The sequence below is a fragment of the Python bivittatus genome, unplaced genomic scaffold, assembly GCF_059951505.1.
Source record: "Python bivittatus isolate LINGU-HERP-01145 unplaced genomic scaffold, Pbiv_v1 ctg000120_np1212, whole genome shotgun sequence".
Lineage (NCBI taxonomy): Eukaryota > Metazoa > Chordata > Lepidosauria > Squamata > Pythonidae > Python > Python bivittatus.
In genome coordinates this window covers 6823783-6844611 of record NW_028277037.1, presented here as the reverse complement: position 1 = coordinate 6844611, position 20829 = coordinate 6823783, and the positions used below count along the sequence as shown (strand labels likewise).

At 37.2% G+C, this 20829-nt stretch overlaps 1 protein-coding gene across 11 annotated transcripts in view; it reads right to left on the bottom strand.

Annotated features, from left to right (window-relative positions):
* The window catches only part of MAGI2 (membrane associated guanylate kinase, WW and PDZ domain containing 2), a 659127-nt gene that overhangs the window by 582988 nt on the left and 55310 nt on the right, over window positions 1–20829 (bottom strand). For 8 of the 11 annotated variants that reach the window (XM_088134918.1, XM_088134917.1, XM_088134920.1 and 5 more), the window contains exon 2: window positions 5269–5322. The exons of the other annotated variants lie outside the window; for them this stretch is intronic. In XM_088134918.1, the coding sequence (XP_087991044.1) occupies window positions 5269–5322 (54 nt within the window). The remainder of the gene's footprint in view (window positions 1–5268; window positions 5323–20829) is intronic. 11 annotated transcript variants of the gene reach the window in all.

Genomic DNA, 20829 nt, shown 5'->3' with positions numbered 1-20829 from the left:
GGCAACTGGCAGGCATGTGGATTTCAAATCCCCAAATTGTCATCCATGACAATGGTGGCTAGAGAATTTGAAGTCCTCACATCTGGAAATTGCCATGGTTGGGAAACACTAGTACGGTGGAAGTAAAATATGCCAGTTGTCTGTAACAGATGCTATTCCAAACTAGCAATTTGCCACTTAACCTCTTGTGAATCCCCATCGGTCAATTCCGTCATAACTTTACAACAGCTCAGAAACATGAACACTTCAGCTCTGTCCCACGCACTACCAGCAATTCTAGAATGCCAACGTTGTACAAAGTATTTTGTTCTAGTTTTTCCTCTCCTGGCCTCAGAGCTATCCTCACACAGAAAATAGCAACATCCTAAGTTTTTTGTCCGCTATTATTAGAATGATGTGAGAAAAAAATCCCTACGCTATTTGCTAATATATTACTAGAGCATGCTGGTTCTGCTTTGCTAGGTAAGCTGCGCTGAAGTAGATTAATCCAGAGGGCAAGAGTATACTGGCTGTATACTGTATCTCTCTGTGTGAATGTCCATGATGTTGGAAAATTAATGGGAATAATTTCCAGTTTAGTCTGTACCTGATGCACTTCTGGTCCATCCCTATCTGCAGATCGGAGCAAGCACACGTGCTACTCAGTTCAGCTAGCGAAAGATAGAGTTTGATGTTTATTTATTAAACATCAGCAAACATAAAAATAGTTAAGTGGCAAAAATGGGCCAAAAGGCAGACAAAAGATGGGAGAGAGAGAAACAAACAATAGGCAAGGGATAACAAGGCTTAAGAACAAGGATCCATATTATCTCCATGTATCTGTATCTATCAAAAGCAAAGAATGTTCCAGAGCCACTGGAAACAATGCTTAGGGTAATTGACATGGACAGGCAATGGCCTTTGGATATTCCAGTTTTAACCCTTTTGGGTATACAACAGCAGCAGAATAGAGATGGAAAGTAGGACACCAGGTGATCCTTCCTCTATCCTGCACCTTGAAGGAAGCAAATTGGTGCCTGGACATGATGTATCCAACCCATGAATTCATGCGTGGCGATTGAATGCAAACACACTTTGCATTTTGGCCCCAAGAGAGGCAGCAGAAAATGTGGACATTAATTCCACTTGGTGCCAGTTATTCCCAGGGGTTGTAAAGCAGCAAGAAATAATAAGTACGACCAGGAAGGCAGGAAAGCAGATCAGTCTTTGACACTTCTGTCCCAGTGAAAGCAATGACAGTAAGACTGAGAAAGTGTCTGAAGGCAGAGGGGAACAAAGTCAGGGATGACGGATACAACCGTTTCATTCTTACATGGAAATTATTTGTCTTCTAATAAGGCATTACACAAACTAGACTTCCTTAATATTCTATACATATTAGAACCACAGTAACAGTAGCCATGCTGGTTAGATAGAAGCCTGGGTTTGAAATATTGGGTCTAAGACCATCTGGGAGTATGTTCATAACATAGGTAAGATTGAGATTAGGAACTTCATAGTCTCCTAACCACTATAATTATACAGTACATTAAAGCATGATGTTTATGACATCTGTGTTTATCACTTGAAAAGAGGATCCAATCGGTTCATTATATATATGATTTTTTACTTTTTTTCCTTTCTATGATATATTTTAAGTTTTGCTACCTGAACTACTGCGAGAAAGAACATTATCCCAGAGTTTTCTAGTATGGTTTAAGATATTCAGCTTTTGGATTTCAGTACTCTAAAGTAAGTATGGCAATATCTTGTAGAAGTAATTACTAATTTTGCCTTTCAGCTCAGCAATTAAATACAGATTTATCAAGAAGGAAGCACAGCTCTGGAAACAACAATTTTACCCAGCAAATGGGGCAAGAAAGTTCTTACTAATCCATTCAGTTTACACAACTTCCAATTATGGGTTGTTAGAGGAGAAGGAACCAGATATCGCTGATATTAGTGAATCATGTATGAATGCAGTATGCTAAAAGAGCAAGCAAATTATCAATAGTTGCATGTATCTGAAGCAGTTTTACTTTTCTACAAGCAAATGCCAATTTTAAACTCATTAACATTTCAAATACTACCTCTTGGCCCTAAATGTCTAATATCAGCCATCATAACATCTGTACTATTAGAGGAAAAAGATAGCTAAAATACAAGGAGTTTGTTCATCTTCATATCAAACTAATGATTCTGCTAGTTCCATATGGCAATGGTTATTGTCATATGTCTTTCCTACCTTTGTACTCAAGCATTTTTAATCAAGACAAAAATAAACCTGATGTATTACTGGGCAGTGCAGAACTTTGGAATCAGTCTTCAAAAGTTGCTTCAAAGTGCTTGGAAGCATGAACCCAGCGCCTGTCTGCAATACCTTTAAGCAGACTCGTGTTTTCCCAGAAATCGGAAGAAAAGGCATAGCTGCTTTAAGGTGTTGAAGACAGGTGCTAGGTTTGCGCTCTTAAGTACTTCAAAATGCTATGTGGAAATGGAAGTGCTGTATATCCTTAACATATTATACATAAGGAAAAGCTCTGTTGTCCTAACCGTTGCAATGTCACGAACCTTGCCCTATTAATTATAATGTTGAATTTGGGATAGATAGATAGACTGAGCCCAAGCTGTATCTGCCCTCTGTATTATTATTCCTTAATGGATTTGGTGCCATGGAGAGTATCATGGTCTGAGAAACACTCTAGAGAAATTATAAAATGGCTGGAATGTGGCCACATGCTATGTTTTGTTGGCCAGCCATGTGCCCTCGAGAACACAGTAAATTTCCAGTGGGGAAAACTATCGAAGGGGACCCAGAAATAATGGGAGGTAGATGGAAATGATGGAAAGGAGACAAGGTGGAGAATGTTTTATGTACATTTTAGGTATTCACGTTAGAGAGTTACATGTCTATGTGGGTGCATTCATCAGTGAATTGGTGAAAATATGTACGAATGCTCAGTGAAAGATATGTGAGATAGGAGAATATGAGCGTGTCGGGGTGAGAGAGAGAGAGGGAATACATAGTTGATAATTATCCAAGAGTAATAGGGCTGATGATTAGAGTGAGGGGAAGGAGGCCTTGTGGATTGAGTTGATTAACAGAGAAAAAAATTAGCAAAATAGGGACTATTGATTTATGTACTGTTTGTTCTGGGAAATACAATACATTTAGAGAAATTTATTCCGAGCTGACTTGCCTTTTCAGAAACTGCTGTATTTTTAACAGGGAGAAGATCAAATAAATTGTGAGGATTCATGCATTTTCTGAGCATTCTCAGTTTCTCATCTATGAAAAATGCACAATTTTGTGGAATCAAATCTTATGAATAGGATTCAGAAACCACCTCTGTCTTTTTCTTAGACGCTGGGATACATTTTTGATACCTACAAACAGCTAGTACCATTTTATGCCGCTCCTTTATCACATTTTCAAATGTGTTCATGAGCCAAAAATATTTGGCATGCCTGGGGAAGGGGTGGGGAGAGCCCTATAATTTTGCACCTGCGCGTTGTACAGCAAGGGCCAATTCATACAAACGAAGCTTTCATAGGATAGTTAATCAAGCTTTCATACCACAGAAAATTCTTTCATCTATTCATCTTTTGAGCACTGTTCACTCTCCCACTCCTGCGAAACAAATAGTAAGCCAAATTACCATTCGGTTGTGCTTAAAACAAACTTTTCATCCACTGGAAATACGTTCCTAAGATCAGGAATCCCTCCCACCAGGATATGGTTCTTTTAATTTCTCTGCAGAACAGTGGCTAGTTCCTTCTCTCCCATATTCATAGCTTTTTTTGGGGGGGGGGGTAATTTTCCATTTCCATCACTATTGTTGTTCTTTTCGTTGTCTTCCTTGTCTGCATGGTTGCAGGGGCCATATGCTTTTGCCCTGCTCTTGGTTAGTTCTCACAGCAAAGCAACTGATGCCTCCTGCAACAAGGTTTTTTTTTTCACCCCCCCCCCCGTCCAGCTGGCTTTTCCCAGACCCTGATGCAGATTAGGGCTGAGAGGGAGTGACTGGCCCAAGGTCACCCAGCTGGCTTCCATGTCTAAGGGAGGAACGTGGGTCTTCCCCCTCCTAGTCCAGCAACAGCTCAGCTACAACCTCCTGCTGGTTCTCTGGATATCACTGATGCTGTATTATTATAAACATGTACAGATTTGGCTGGAACTGATGTAGGTTATAGTAACTGAACCTTTTTGTAACCCAGAGAGTTAAGGCAGAGTCAATTTGAGCTTCTTTTTGTATGCTTCCTCATTTCCCTGGCTTCAAGCATGTTTTTATAACTGTTGCTGCTTATTATTTCTCCAAGGTCACCTCTGTGGCTGTCTGCACCCAGCCAGCTTCTGTGCCTAAGAGAGAACTAGAATTTGGGTCTTCCCAGTCCTACCCCAGTAACCTAACCATTTCACCACACTGCACTGGCTATTACTACTTTTTTTTTTTTTTCTAAATAAGGATCATGGGATTGGGTCTTGTTAGAAGTAAGGCTGTTATTTGAAACATATCAGTGAACGTTTATGAAACAAACCGAACAGTCTAGATTTCTGCCATAGTGTCTTCTGGGGGGAAACAACAATAACAAAATTGCAATATTTCAGCATTAATGGAGAGTGTGCTCCCTATGTTTATCAACCTACTGATTACAAGAAAAAACATGGGTGAGCAGAACAAGGAAGTATATCAGACTGTAGACCAGTGTTTCTCAACCTTGGCAACCTGAAGATGTGTGGACTTCAACTCCCAGAATCCCCCAGCCAGCCATGGCTGGCTGGGGAATTCTGGGAGTTGAAGTCCACACATCTTAAAGTTGCCAAGGTTGAGAAACACTGCAGTAGACTATATTCAAAGCCTGTTACGTCAATAGAGAACACTTATTTCACTGTCCTGTATGCTTAAAGGCTAAAACCGAACACTTCTGTTCCACTCTTAAATTGTATTCTTTAGCTATCATCTGTGAATGTAGGAAAATATATATGAATGCTTATGTTTGTGTACCTGTTTCTAAGTGTGCTGGCCTGTGTATGTAATCAAACGTTATGAACCTTTGATTGTATGACTGTTTAATGAGCAAGTGTGGGGTAGAAGAGTAGGGGTGTACATGCTTGAATTTTGTTAGTGACCTCGATTACTCAGGAAAGCAAAACGGTGGGCTAAAATAAAAATCTAGTAACTGAAGATAAGTTAAAATGCCTATTCTCTCCTCCTATTGAGTATCTCATTTATTCAACATGAAACAAACGTATATCATTAGATAGGGAGCAATGCCGTAAGGCCTTACCACTGCTCAGGACTCCCCAGGGCTGGAAGAATGCTGTTATCCTGTGCTTTCCACCTGGAAAAATACAGATAAGACTGGAAAAATATTGGAAGGACTGGAGTCCATAAACCCATACTTAGGGAGTGTCATGATACTGGGCTCAGCATAATCCCAACTCAGAGTTACATTAAGTAAGCACAAACATATTAGCCTTACTCCAATATGTAGTATTGAATACATGAATAACCTCTGCAAATGTAAAAGTTAAACACCCCCCATGCATACAGCTTAATAAAGCATTACTCCATTGTGAAGGAAGGGATCTGCAACTGGAAGATAAAAATAACTGCTAGAATGGGAAAAAAGAATAAAGCATTCGGTCCCACTATAGAAATGTACAAAAACTTAAACAATGATGGATTTAATTGTTGCGGCTTTATAAGCCTAAGTCTTTCTCTCTGTGTTGCCATTAAAAATGAATATACTTCAGTAACAAAAAATTGTCATTGCTTTCAAAAGAGACAGGAAACATATGCTGGGTTTTGTATTTAAATAGTTCTGAAATTAAAACCCTAAAAAGACCTTAAGTTACTTTTCTAAAGAAATAAAAAGTGGATTCAGTTGTTGCTAAGTCTCACTGAAACCAATGAAAAGCACCACAGTTGTGACTGACATAATTTAAAACTCTGTTGCTTTTAATGTGTCTGCTACAAATAATTTTAGGTTAGTTGAGGACAATTTTTCTTTCTTTTCCTTGGCTTAGAATGCAATGGTCCTTCGCCAACTAAATGGTTACTTAGTTCTTTCTGATAAGTATAATATGCAATTCATTTTGGTAGTTTAAATCAAGTCCATTTGATTTCATTGTTCCTATATTGATGGCTTTTCCTTTGATAAACAAACATGCAAAGCAACATAAAAAGAAAATACTCTAGAATACTATGATCATTGTTCATGAAACCTGGAAGTTAGATGTCTTAGCTATTCTTGTAGCATATAAAGATCTAAGAGTAATTGAGAACAGACACAGAGACTTCAAAAATCTCAACTAGCCAAATCCACAGAATTAAATAAGAGCTATCAAATTGTTGTAATTAAAGGAATAACCCAATCAAATCACATTGAATGGGTTATTCTTAGGTCCCATTATTTTGGCGGTCAGAATTCTAGCATATAGTTACACTCTTTTACAGAAATATACAAAGTTGAGATCTGTTTAACTTTAGTAAAATGTTACAGCATTTTCTTTAAAGGACCCATAATTCGAAGGACATAAAATTATGGTTTTGAGAAATAGTAATTACAGTGCTACATGGAATTTAGCCTGAGGGAAAGCAGAGGTATTTTCCAAATTTTTACAAAATATTTGTGGCTTTTAATCTCTAGCTACAGATAGATGATAGAGTTTTACATGGAGTATTGGTAAAGAAATCGTGGGGACAAACTCATTTTTCTGTCTCATTTTAATCTCTGATCAATACATTTTCAGGAGACTTCAGTGCTTGAAAACCTGCATATTCATTGGATAACAGTAGTATCATTCTATCTTCAGTTGCTTGAAAAGTACAAATAAATCCTCTGCTTAACAGATCTCAGTAAAGCAGAGTTCAGATGCAATGGACAAAATTTGTCCATATACTGTAGACATCTTCTCGTGTATAAAATCCAGTTTGCCATTTACAGAGGAGTAAGATGTATAAAATATGTAAACTATCCATGCAAAAACTATCATCTTACACATGGATAGAATGCATAAACCACATAAAATAACATGCCTAAAATCCTGTTCAGGTTTAATTGCCATTCTGTTAAAAAGACACCCTTCCCCCCACCATTAAATTGAGGGTTTACTGTACATTAGTACATGCTGATCCAGGAGAATTGTCTCCTCATCTCAGCTTCAGTAAGAGAGAGGGTTTCATCATGATACATATCAAGCTTTATTCATAACAACCCAAAATTACAACTGAGCAATTTATGTAGTGGGGCCAACCAAATCCCACAAAAAAGACTGTAAGTTTTTGAATTCTCCAGAACTGTTTACCATGTTAGGTGGCCCAAAAGCAAGGGGTAGAGAAAAAACAGAAAAGACTCCGGAGCAGGCCAAGTGTTATGGCCATGAATCACTGAAGATGCGGACTGCAGCCTGAATGATTTATAGTAGGAACTAACTATCAGATTACTTCTTGCATTCTGAGCGTCTTTTATTCTGAAGTATATGAAAAATAAGTGCACAAAGATCATATAAAGAGATATCTAATTTCACTTTCAGAATAAGACATTTTCTTCAAATTCTGTAGACAACGATGGAGCAGCCAATTACTTAACCCACCTAAGCAAATGAAGCACTACAGATCTCTTCCTGTATACTGCTATATTATTGATGCTACAGTGCTGAAAATCTGTGGTTGTGACTGACTGCCAAGATCTGATCCATGCCCATTTGAACATGTGCTATTGGTTTGGCACAGTTGGCATACATGGATTTTCCTCATTCAGTCAGAAAATATAATGTTGTGAACTGTATTTCCAACTATGCAAAGAATCTTTCTCATGCATTTGAGAAAATGAGAACAGAAAAACAAATTATAGTTAAAAGTTGTTTTGACTAAAACCCTCCAGGAATAATCACTAGAATTATTTGCATCCTCTTAATGCAGCAGAAACACAATGAATTTCCTTCGCTTTTGAAAAAGCAGAGTGGAATATGAGAGTTGTCAATCTGATTAACAAATCCGAGATAAAATTGTACTAATCTTTTGGAAGCAAGAGAATTATATTTCTTACATTAAAAAAAGTTATTAATGAACACTCTAAATAGCAAATAATGAAATAAACCTTCAAGTTCTACCCCAGTTAATTAATCTCTAACAATTAAAAGAACATGTCAGTTTGAAAAAGAGAAGAATCTTTGAGGATTTCCCAAACCAAGACAGAGTTTTCAAATGGAATGAAAATTATTGGAATTGGGGAACTGCCTTGTATAATTCCAGAATATGTTTTATCACGTTAGGGTATCACTGAATCTGAGTTTGAAAAGCAACAACCTGATTATGGCTGAAAAACCGTACGATATCCATTGCCATTAATTGTATTTTTCTGAAGCAGAAGCCAAATAAAAACATATCTACACCCAAATCTTATAAATGCTATGCATCTGAGATAATAAATTGGAAAAAGTAATATGTCATTAAATGTCTGGCATAGAAATAGTTCATAATGTTTCTTGTGCAGGGTAAAAATGGGAATACGGAGAAAAACAATTAAAAAACTGAAGATGGTGACAAAAAAAAAAGCTGGGGTGGGGGAGGAAAGGAAAAAGAAACAGGAAGTCTAGCTATAACTACATTGCATCAACACCACTCTACTGTCCGTATTTCTATCCTTGCAAATCATCCTTGCTTCTACTATGTCCACGCATCCATTCATACCTTCCCTTTAAGCTCCTTACTTCTCTCTTTTTCAGGGTCTCCTCCATTAAATGACGGCCTTCTCAGTCTGTCTTCCCTCCCAACCTATTCACATTTCCTTCGCATAACTGTTTTGTAATCCTCACAACCCATTCACTTTTCCTTCACATATAGGGTTTTCTTTTTTTGGTCAACCACCTCAGTGTACTTCTTTCCTACTCCTACTATTCAACGCACAAGCATTCTGCACCCATTGATTCATTACTCCCCATACATTTAGGTACCCCACTCCCACTGCATTCAACTTATTTTTATACTTCTCCCAATATACCCTAATTTTGCTTGCTTCCATACAAAGAAGTGAGCACAAGAGCAATTTATACACAGCCACTTTATTTTCTATCAGTAAAGATCCATTCTTCCCAACTACTATCTTTATATCATGATTTGCACATCTTAAAATTTCTCTATCCATTTACTAATCTTTTGCATCCAAGGTATGCCAATTCTTCTACTTGCTCTGGTTTGTCATCATTTATTTCTAACTTTCAATCATCCAGCCTATTTTTTACTCTCAAGTACACCTACCTAGGTCTTTGATACATTCATTTTAAGATTCATACTTCTCATTGTATCATACAGTCTATTTACCATATCTTGCAAATCACTGGGATTCAGTTTTTCTTTCTATGCACATTTTTCTTTCTCGTCTCTTTTTGCAGCAATCGTTCCATTACAGTATATGCATTTTTTTTTTCCCTGCACCACTCCACATACTTCTGTTACATAATTCTCATTCTGTTCTAAGACGACAGTTATTGGGCATATTAAATACATCATAAATACATTTTATGGTATGCAGATTTAAGTACTGTTGAAATTATAATTGTTTCCCTTGTTACCTTATTGTAGAGTACACAAGTAATTTATCATTTCCTTTTTCCATTTAACGTATTGCATAATATGAATGGAAACTAGGCGTATTCAGGGACCATCATCATCCAGAGATACAGGCCAGAACATTTTCCGGGGCCAACATTTTCCACTTCAGGGCAGTCCAGCAGTTTCACTTTGGTATGATGCTTTATTCTTCTAACTTTGTGGCCTAACATTGTTTCCAGCACTGTAGTAAAAATATTCTTTCTCTACATATCAAAGCTTCTGGTTTATTTGAATGTACTATTCAAACTCATAAAATACCCACGCTTAATTTTTTTTCCAGATTAATTAATATAGTCCAAATACATGCGAGACAATAGATGCTGAGTTAATATGTTAATTAGAATTATGTGCATAGGTAAATACTCCAGAATTTTTTCTGAATCAAAATTTTCTGGAGAACCCACATCTCATCAGCCCAGGGAGGTTTGGTTTTGGTTTCAGTCTGTTCCTTGTTCAGGAGCCTGAATCAGAAAGAGACCCACTTTAAAAAATACAAGGTTTAGAAAGTGTTCATTCTTCTTTGGGATGTGTTCTATTCTCCTCTTTACTCTTTAAACTATAGAAGACCAATAAAAGACAAACAACAGACTGGATAGCACTGCTCTCTCAGAAATTCTAAAATGGATATTTAGCTACCAAATTTATCATTTTCTAATATGCCACAAAGATAAATCAAACAGGATTATAATTGTGTTCATCCACCACCATGCCTAGATACAGAATAAATTCTGCTCTAGACTCACTAGGGATGTTTGAAATAAATATTTTATAGAGCAAAGATCTAAAGTTGTTCTGCACTTTCACTCTTCTGTGGATTTTATCGAATGGGGCTCCTCTTGTATGAATTCCAACATAAGCTGGCTTCTTCCAAGACCAGGGGTCGGGGAGGGGGTTGGTGTTCAAGAGACAGTATCACCAAAAGCAACACTCCTACAGCTAATTTGCTTTACATTCTTTCTCTTGCAAAGAACTTAATAACACTTAAGCAGTCAAATATATGCATTTAGCACGTCGCTTAAATAAAGAATAGGTTCATACAGTCCAATGAGAACTGGGAAGGCTAAAACAGGAAACAATGCTGTGCTGCCTGAGTGCTGTAGAGGGATAACAGAAAAAAATCATGGAAAGAGGAGAATGTGTTGCACTGAAAAAGGATTTATCTGAGTAGTGGAACCTTCAACAGAAGCACTGCTTTATTTGGTTGGGGTGCAAGCACCCTGCAAAAATTCTCAAAGGCATTGTTGACAACTCTGCCAGAGAGCCAAACTCAGAGGAAGCAAACTGGGCCAAGCAAATTAGCAGCATAGGGACAACTGTGAATATGAACTAAAAAGATAGCTTTTGAACCCACGTTGCTCACCTGTGCTACAAAACTATAGCAAAGTAAGGTGGACAGAACATGTCTTTTAGGATAAAGGGGACAAATTTTAGGCCAAACAAATTGAAACAGTTTTTGAAACCGGAGGCAAATTATGACTCAAAAATATTGTATTGTGAAAAACAAAAACTCAGATTTAAAAGCAACACTTCTAAATCCCACCTATCTGCATGCTTTGATTGACTGACTATGTTCCATCAAGTCATTTTCAACTCCCAGTGACCACACAGATAGATTTGCTCCATGATGATCTGTCCCTAGCCTGCTCTTCCAGGACTCCCAATGGCGCACTCATCATTACTGTAACTGAGTCCCTCCACCTTGCTGCTGGTCATCCTCTTCTTCTCTTTCCTTCCACCTTTCCCAGCATTAGAGCCTTTTCCAGAGAGCTCGGTCTTTGCATAATGTACAATATCTGCATGTTTATTCAGGAATAAATGCAAGCAGCACGAGAATATCTCATTCTGTAAATTATGACTGATTACAATGATGATGTAGTCCATCTGTCACCATTATTATAATAATATTAATAATCCATTTTAAACCAATATTCATGTACACCATTCCCGCTAAAGTATTCCTTGGGATACCAAAGAAAACCAAGCAAACAGCATTGTCAACAGTAATTGTATTTTTCATCCATTTACATTTGTGCTTCAGCCAGCACATCACACTTCAGCAAATAAACCTATGAACAGGTATAGTATCAATAAAAAAGAAAACTGTACATTGGTAGGGGAAAAGAAGGAGCAAGTACCTTGTGTGCGTGATGCGAAGATTATTAGATCGTTTATGGAAGAATTTCAGGAGAGTTCTTATTTGACATGCCAACTAGATAACATAAATATTTATTCATCTTTTACTGTACATACATTCTGCCTTCAGGAGAAAAACCAGGACATGCATATAATCTGAAATAAATCAATACAAAGATATTTGCAGTAGTCTCATCTTACCATTACTACATAAATATCCAGGGTGTACAGGACAATTTTATACCCCCTTGTTGATTACAGATACTAAACCTGCTACAATGTACAATATTGTGGCAGCACTCAAAATTTGTTGGACAAATTTGTTGGATCCACATAGTTTGCCAAATTAGGGTGCTCTATCACCTAGTAGATACAGTCTTTCACAAACTAACTTGTTATGCTCCCCTACACTTTTTTAATGCTCACACCCCTCCTGTTTAGATTTTCACTTTTTTTAACTTCTACTTTTTTAGCATATATACTATATGGAGAGATATACAGTACCTGTTTATAACTCCTTTCAGATTTTTTGCTTTTTGTATTTTCATACTTTTTATGTCATATATGCTCTTTTCCTTTATATAACTTTTTTATTCTTATGTTCCTTTTTAATGGCTGTACCCCACCCTGTTATGCTGTCTATGATGATAATAAAGATTGATTGAATAACTAAGTATTAGGAGGAGCAGGTAGCAGTCATGGCCAGGAGAGCCTTTACTCAACTTCATGTTGTGTGCCAGTTACACCCCTTCTCCGATCGTCACTCATGCCCTGGTCATCTCTCATTTAGACTATTCAATGCGCTCTACATGGGGCTACCCTTGAAGAGTATATGGAAGCTGGTTCAAAATGTGGCCACACAGGCAATCTTGTGTGCCCCAAGGATGGGACATGTAACACCTCTGTTGTGGGAGCTGCATTGGGGGCCAGTTTGCTTCCGGGTCCAATTCAAGGTATTGATTATCACCCTTGAAGCCCTACATGGCATGGGTCCAGATTACCTGACAGACCATCTCACCCCATTATATCGACCCGTCCCACCCGGTCCAGCAGAGAAGGCATGTTACGGATCCTGTCGGTGAGAGAATGTCAACTGGCACGTCCCAGGAGGAGAGCCTTCTCCGCTATTGCCCTCACTCTATGGAATACTCTCCCCCCAGAGGTGAGGCAGGCCCCTACCCTCCAATTTTCCAGAAGGAATGGAAGACCTGGCTCTGCCAACTTGCGTGGGGTGAGAAGAGATACAAGCAACCCTGGAGGTGGCTGGCACCTTGAAGATGCTCCCCGAGTTTATTAACACCTAATTAACATCAGTCTCTTGGAAGTATTATATAGGAATCTTGTTGTAGTGTATTTTAATTAATTAATATTTATTTTATTTTAATTAGTATTCATTCTGTTTTTGCTGTAAACCACCCAGAGTCGCTCTGTAGTGAGAGGGATGGTGACAAATTGGAAAGATAAATAAATAAATAAATAACTACATCCAACCACTGGATGGCAGCAAAGAGTTAGATATTTTGTGTCTCTGTGCTGCCACCTACTCCAGATTAAGCCTTTTCTCATGTTAATATTTCAATATTTTTTTACGGCAATATTTTATTAGGTAGCTCTGTGGATTAATTAAGTATTTTACTTAGTAGTCTAGTCATTTAGTAGCTCATTACTGTATTTATCCTATTCACAAAGTAGTTTCATGATTTAGAAACTTAGTTTTGTATTTAAATGTTTTCAGGATTTTTGTATTCTAGGATTAGGTTTATACAAGTATTTATACTTACAGTGCATTTTAATAGTTTTTGTTCTGTTTGTTCTTTAATTATCTTTCTCTTTCAATTTATTTATGTTTAATTTTTACCTTTAAATATTCTTATAAAATTTGTACAATTCCAGTCAGTTATTATAATAAAGATACGTGTTCACTAAAGAGTGAGTGAGTTTTGTTTGTATTTGAAACTTCTAAAGGGATACAATGAGAAGTTATCTTAAAAACTGAACATAGCTATCATTTCTTTCTCTGTTTGCAGCTGTTTAAAGGGGGATGTAAAATCCAGCTGTAAAGCACGGCTACCATTTTTCTATATAAAGGTCCTCTTGATGGGGCAATGTAGAGTAACCACTGGATAATCTGAAAAAAAATTATGTACGTGGCTGATAAACGTGGCTGCTTGGAAGGAAATTTGCACATCTTGAACCATGAACTAAACTGGGAGTAAGATTTTCCTGATTGTTTCCCCTTGGATTACCTCCAATGTTTTTTTTTTTTTTTTACTCTGGATTAGTAGCAGAGTAAGACAGGCCTCCTCCTTCCTATTTTCTTCATGTCATTTGTTGTTTAGTTGCCTGGTTTGCTGTTGTTAGAAAGATGATGCTTCTTCCAGACATCCATAACCATATATGCATTCAGAGGTAAATACATGCACAGCCAAGATGTGGGATCTTTACAGAGATGTAGCAAAATAATGTCACGTTTCTTATTTCACTAATTCGATACTATTTTCACTTTCACTGAGAAGAATTAGTTCTATTATTTAGGTAACACAGGTATATTGATGTTCTTTATACCCGAACTCATAGACTAAAAGTACTTACTAAAAGTAGTAAGTCATGCTACAGAAGAGAAACAAACTACAGTAGTGGAACCTGTTAAGTGTTCTCACACAGTCAGTGAAAAACACCTTGGTAGCAAATCTGTTGCAAACATGGATTTAGGGCAGCTGGACAAAAGAAGAGGCAAACAAACTGTAACGTAAGGTAGGAAGGAGAAGGAAACGCAAGAGGAGTTGAATATATATATATATATATATATATATATATATATATATATTCTATATAAGGCTTGCTCTTGAAACACAGTATTGCTGAAGTTCTTTATGGTTTTATTACTTCCTGATAAAAAATACTGATCAGAGGTTCTTGGATTTCTGAAGGGGTTCCAGATCTACCATTTCATGAACCTCCTTTATACTACTGCAGTTATGGGCACCTCTACAGTATTCACCAAGTGTTCATTTGTTACTGACTGTATTCTAAACTGAAACTGTTTTTTCAAGTTTTCTGGGAATACTTCCAAATGAAAACTCACATATCTGGATCTCACAGAATCCAGTGATGTTTTCAGGAAATAAATGAGGTAAGCATGAAGGTTAGAACTTCACTCTGGGGTATTCCCATAAATTTCCCTCTCCCTGGTACAGGGTATGAAGAACGTGACAGAATGTTGGATAATGAGGGCATAACTAGGGGTCACTCAGTATCACATGGGACAGGAAGCTAGTCATCCTAATAAACTGGAGGGGTAGACTGGGGAGACAAGGATCAGGCACAGAGAATGTAGATTTGGAGTTCTAAAAGCACAGCGCAAGGTGTTAGAGAATCCTGTTGCATGATGCAAATACAAGTCGTATGAAAATATAGAAGGAATCTAACTTTATATTGGGGGCAGTAAAACAGAGAGAAAAGGAATAATTCATCATGAAAGAATCTGTGGAGTGACCCTGAAAGAGAAATGAGATGGTCCAATCTCATTAAAAACAAGCAAACAGGGGACAAAGACATCTATAATTTTCTTGTCGAGTGCATTTTTAAAAAAATTATTGATGTATCACAGGTTCCAAACCCCAGCTTTTAAACTCAAAGTGGGTTTGAGTCAAGTGTCATCTGAATTGATTAAGTAAAATAAAATCAAAATAATAAAAATAAAATAAACTCTAATGTAAAATAATTTAGTTCAGAGATGCTATGCTATTTTATATTTCCTCTTTTTTAAATTTAGGATGAACTGTTAATGAAAGCTGCAGAGAACTGATGAGATTATGGAGAAATATTTGAAGTGCTTACTGAACATATTTTCTGACCTTACCCATCTTTGCTCAGCAGTAGAATAAATTGATTTCAGTATGATTTACTTCCAAGAAATACGCTTAGTTCTGTAGCTTTATATTTGTGTTTCATACACTGTCTGAGGAACTGCTCACAAAAAAGATAAACTATCTCTTACTGGAAATTTGCAATTAATTTGCCCAATGGCAAAATGTTAATCCTGTCAAGATTTAAACAAATTCACACAGTTTTGCACTTTACAGATTTGTTACTAATGAAAACAAGATTAAAACTGCTTCTTATACAATCAGGCATCTACATATATCTCTTTTCTGTAACGAACTGAATTTATAAGCATCATTTAAAAAAAAAAAAAAAACAGTAGTTTCTGATGCCCAAAGTTTAGCAAAGAATGTCTTTTAGAAACTTTTCTGAGCTTGTACCTGGACCTGAAACATTTTTTAGTCTGTATATTTAAACCGTAGAAAAGGAAACTGTTTTTATGCTGAACACAGTTAAGGGTTAGGAATACCGTAAAACAAGTAATGCTGTAAAAAGAAAAGCAAATTTTACAGCTTTTGTATTTAAATAAAAAAAAATCTAGCACCAGCATGTGTATGTGAGAAGGGGGGGGAAGGAGAGAGAGAAAAACAATAATATGTAGTAGAAGTTTGATATGTTGCATTTTTGGAGTTCTCTGAGCTTGGTTTGGGGTTTACAAATGTGCAGTGCAGAAGTTTTAGAAAACCAAACGACAAACCTCAAAAAATGCTATCCTGATGGTACCGAGTAGATAATGACAAATGTGTGCCCCAAAAACCAAGCTCAGAGAACTAAACGATACAACATATACAGAAAATAAACGCTGGAGTTAATATTATGCAACCAACTGACCAACCTTATGAATTGATCTAAAAGGTACAGCCGTTATAATATTTTAATTCATTTCAACTAGGACTACATTCATTTGGCTGCAGTTCTATGGCTACGGGATTGCATTCTAAGGACCATAGTATTCGCTGGAATCTTCTCCCTTCTTTACCAAGTTTGGAGAGAAGGCTACAATCTTGGAAAAGGAGGTAGGACTTTTTTCTCTCTCTTGTGGTCAACTTGTAGCAAGTTGGCTGGTTTTGACATTATTTTTTAGAGTTTTTTGCTTTATTTGCTTTGGTTTTAGTTATTTATACAGTATATCCTGCCTTTCTTCCAGGAGTTCAAAAATGTTTCTTCATTTTTTTCCCAACAACAATCCTTGTAAGGATGAGAGAGAACATCTGGCCCAAAGAACCCATTGGGTTTCCATGACTTAAGATGGACTTGAACTCCAATCCTTGTAAGAAATGAAACTAGCGAGGTGGGATTCAAAAAACTGTCCCCAGGCTAGGCAACCCCCCCCCCCAGCTTTTAAACCCTGGAGTACACACATGCTGCAGGATTTAGTGGGTGTGTGGTTTTGTTCTTTTCTAAGAGACTAATTTGGCTGAATAATGTTTTCTAAGTCAGTCAATTCCTGAATAAATGATTACGTGTCTGGAGAGCCAAAATTTACAGCTGAACAGAATGTCCAGCCTAACTGCTAAGCCTTCCCACTTGCATGCCCATCACTACAGGCTCCTTCTAGAGCAGTGTTCCTCAACCTCAGCAACTTTAAGATGTGTGGACTTCAACTTCCAGAATTCCCAAGCCAATTCTGAGAGTTGAAGTCCACACATCTTAAAGTTGCTAAGGTTAAGAAACACTGCTCTAGAGACAAGGATTAGAAAATGGATTCTGACTCTCTTGCTACCCCACTAATTGTTGACCAAGTCACCAATGCTTAATTCTAGTATCAGAACCCAGTGGCAATCTACATGGAGTAGTTACCTCAGCAGGTGAGCAAAATCAACTGGTGATCCCCCTGGCCAAGACTCAGCAGAAATTGCTGGAACAGCTCCAGCAACTCTCTAGTGTTACATTCCACCCTCTTCCATGAAAAATATGATGGAAATCCAAGCAGATTTACTGCCTTCCTTCCTGAATGTGAACAGATGATCAAATCACGGTAGAATTTATCATTAGCCTCAACACTGAGGGAGCTGTAAAATGGGCAACACTTCTTTTCTGATTCAGAACAGCCCAGTCTTCAAAAACTATACTAATTAGGCTTGAAGGAGCCAATCAAGTGGAAAAGTCTGTCACCTACAACCGAGTAAGTTCAGTGTGGAAGTATGTTGCTGATTTTCAACAGTTAGCTCAGCCTGTGGCTGGAATGAAAGACTAGTTGAAAGATGAAGTTCAAAAATTTCATATGAAATACAGAACAAACTCATTTTTCAGGATTCTTGATAGATAAAGTCAGCATTTATGTGATGGAAGACTGAAGGAATTTCAGCAGAGAAGAGAAGGGAAACTTTACTATTTTCTTTATTCCCTCTTGCCCTGAAAACACACAAAGCCTATATTTATACTGTAAAGAGCCTGATTATTTTGCATATGAGTGTCTTCCTAAGTCACCTACCCTCCAAAACATTAACTGTCATACCTAGAGGGAATTGGGGCATTTTGCCAGCAGGTGCCTAAATGTTCTGCATCTGGCTTGTCAGGAGTTGAGGCAATCCAGCCCTCAAGGGCTCAAAGGCTGTGACAAGCAGAAATAAAGTTGAGCCCAGATGTACAGAAGTACTCATTGACAACTGATCATTTCTGTAACCCTATAGACTGAGACTTATCTTCAAATACGACTTCATCTGTACTGAATTGCATCCAAATATGCTCCGTCCACTTAGCCTGTCCAACTTCCTTTTAGTGTTGAGCTGATAGCCAGCACAGAATGTATCACAGAGTACACTGACCTTCTACACTCACTGTCAACAATCATCCTGTTATGTCAACCTAAATCAGGTGGGATTTCCAAGGACGCCAAAAGTATGGCTAAATACCCATTGACTTGGAAAGGTGAGAGGGAAAAGCTTAGAATTTAAATCTTGGAGTCTAGGCTTTGGTTGCTGAAATGGGCAAATCTTCCCTCTGTACATGGCTTCATTCTTTTCTGCAGTAAAAAGTTTAACTGGTTGAGTTTGTGTCTGAGAGTCTTCTCCACAGTAAACCAATTCCTGAATCACAATTTAAATATCTGGAGAGATGAGAGTATTATTCATCCTTGGTGGGAAATCTAAGTTTGAAAAGTTCACTTAGGACAGGATTTCTCAACCATGGCAATTTTAAGATGTGTGGACATGCTGGCTGGGGAATTCTGAGAGTTGAAGTCCACACATCTTAAAATTGCCAAGATTGGGAAACACTGATTTAGGAGTATGATGGAAAATGAGAATCTGATATCTGGATTCTCCAAGACTGAAACCCTTTCTCCAAACTTGGTTGTAATAGTAATAAAACTTTATTGTTTTGATCACTGATGATAAACAATGCTTGGTAGAGAGAAGGACATTCCAGCTAATCTTATGGTCCCAATAGCCACTAAACTGCAGCATACTGTTGTAGTTCTAGCTAAAACTAATAAAAAGATTTACTGCTATGCATTAAATCATCTTAAATTACTACATTTTTTGGGAAAATAAGGGTATTAAAGCAAAACAGTTGCAGGGAGAACACTGAATATCATTGCTCCCTTATTCCATTCTGTCAAATTGCCACCAGCAGGATCATGAATTTATCACAGCACTCCAACATCAAAAAATAAAAATGGCATCTATAGAGGGAGAAAATGGATTGCAGAGGAAATTCATAAAATCTTAGTAGGAATTGCTTATAACAATAGTGGTATAAAATAACAAAATGTATTGGAAACAAGGAATAATTTATTTGAAGCTTAAAGTCAGTGTTATTAGAAGGTAAAACAATCATTCTTTTGCAATGATTTTATGTTGGATTGCTGTACTGGAACAGCTAATGATTAACCTATTTTGTAACAACTCTCTTATAATCCACAATAATCTATATCCACAGTTATATAGATTAACTTAATGAAGAAGTTGGAGAAACATATTTTCTGGGGAAGTAGCGTTAGTAGAACACACCATCATTAAAATAAAGGAAAAAAGAATCTTATATTAAGGACTGTCAATAGTTTTCAGAATCAAATATAGAATTATAAATATGGAGTTCATTAGTACGTAATATTAAATTCTTTTTAACTCTTTTGCTGCCAAGCACAAGAATACTTTTAAAATAATTTAAAAACCAAACTTCTCTATCCCTGAGCTACATCCCTGAGCAAACAGATACAGCTTTCCTCAGCCTGCTATTCTGCATATTAGTTGGGACTGCAGATCCCAGAATTCACTATGCTGAAGAATTATGGTCCTAGGACACCCATACAATATCTAGAAAAGGATGAGCTAAAAAAAAAAAAAAAGTTGTGGTGCTTTGTGATCCAAGCTTCCAGGATCTAAGCCATCAATTGCTTGATTCTGCCTGCCCTGAACTCTTGAAAGCAAGTCCACATCATAATAAGTAGTTATGTTGGCATTCATCCAAAGACCATCATATACACAGGATAAACAATAATTATAGCACTGAGGTAATAAGTGTAATGCTTAACCATTATTTAATAGCTGGGGAAGCATTTCACGTTGAAAGCCTACATAGCCACATGGCAGCATTAGAAGAAATGCCTTCTTTTGAACCACTACTAAATAGGAAAGCAGCTGGTCATGGCACCATAAACAACACATGCTGGATAGGTCTATATGGAATACATAGTTTCTGATGTAGCTTGGTCCTAAACGGTCCTACAGACTTATAAACCAACAGGCTTCATATAGGTATGATCTGTTAAAGTACATTACTCTGTTACTCAGTCCACAAAGAGAGTAATATATCAGTTATATTTGCTTATAAGAATTTTTTTATCAACGATTTTTACCACTCCTGTCCTGTTCTGACCTTAATTATATGTCCACACGGTAGAAAGTGGCAAAGAAACTGGTCTTTGCAACACAACTGAAGCTTCCAAATGAGCAACTTGTTCAACAATGTCTGGGATCTGATTGAAGCTATTTTATGTCTCCAGCCAGGTTTATGTTTCCCCTCTAAGGCTTTGTCATGAGAAATGGGAAGCTTTAAAAGAAAAGACTTTTGGTTTCATACTCTTTCTCTTTGTAGATTCTTGCCAAGCTCATCGTCAGTGTCTCCTGACCAAGGTATGGGGTGAGTTTCTGGCACAAAATTTCCCAGGGGCTGCAAATATTGAAGACGTGGATTTTGAAGGTCCTGCATTACTAGTACCTACTGTAGATCAGGACTTTCTAATTCAATGAGTTTTGGTTTGGTCACA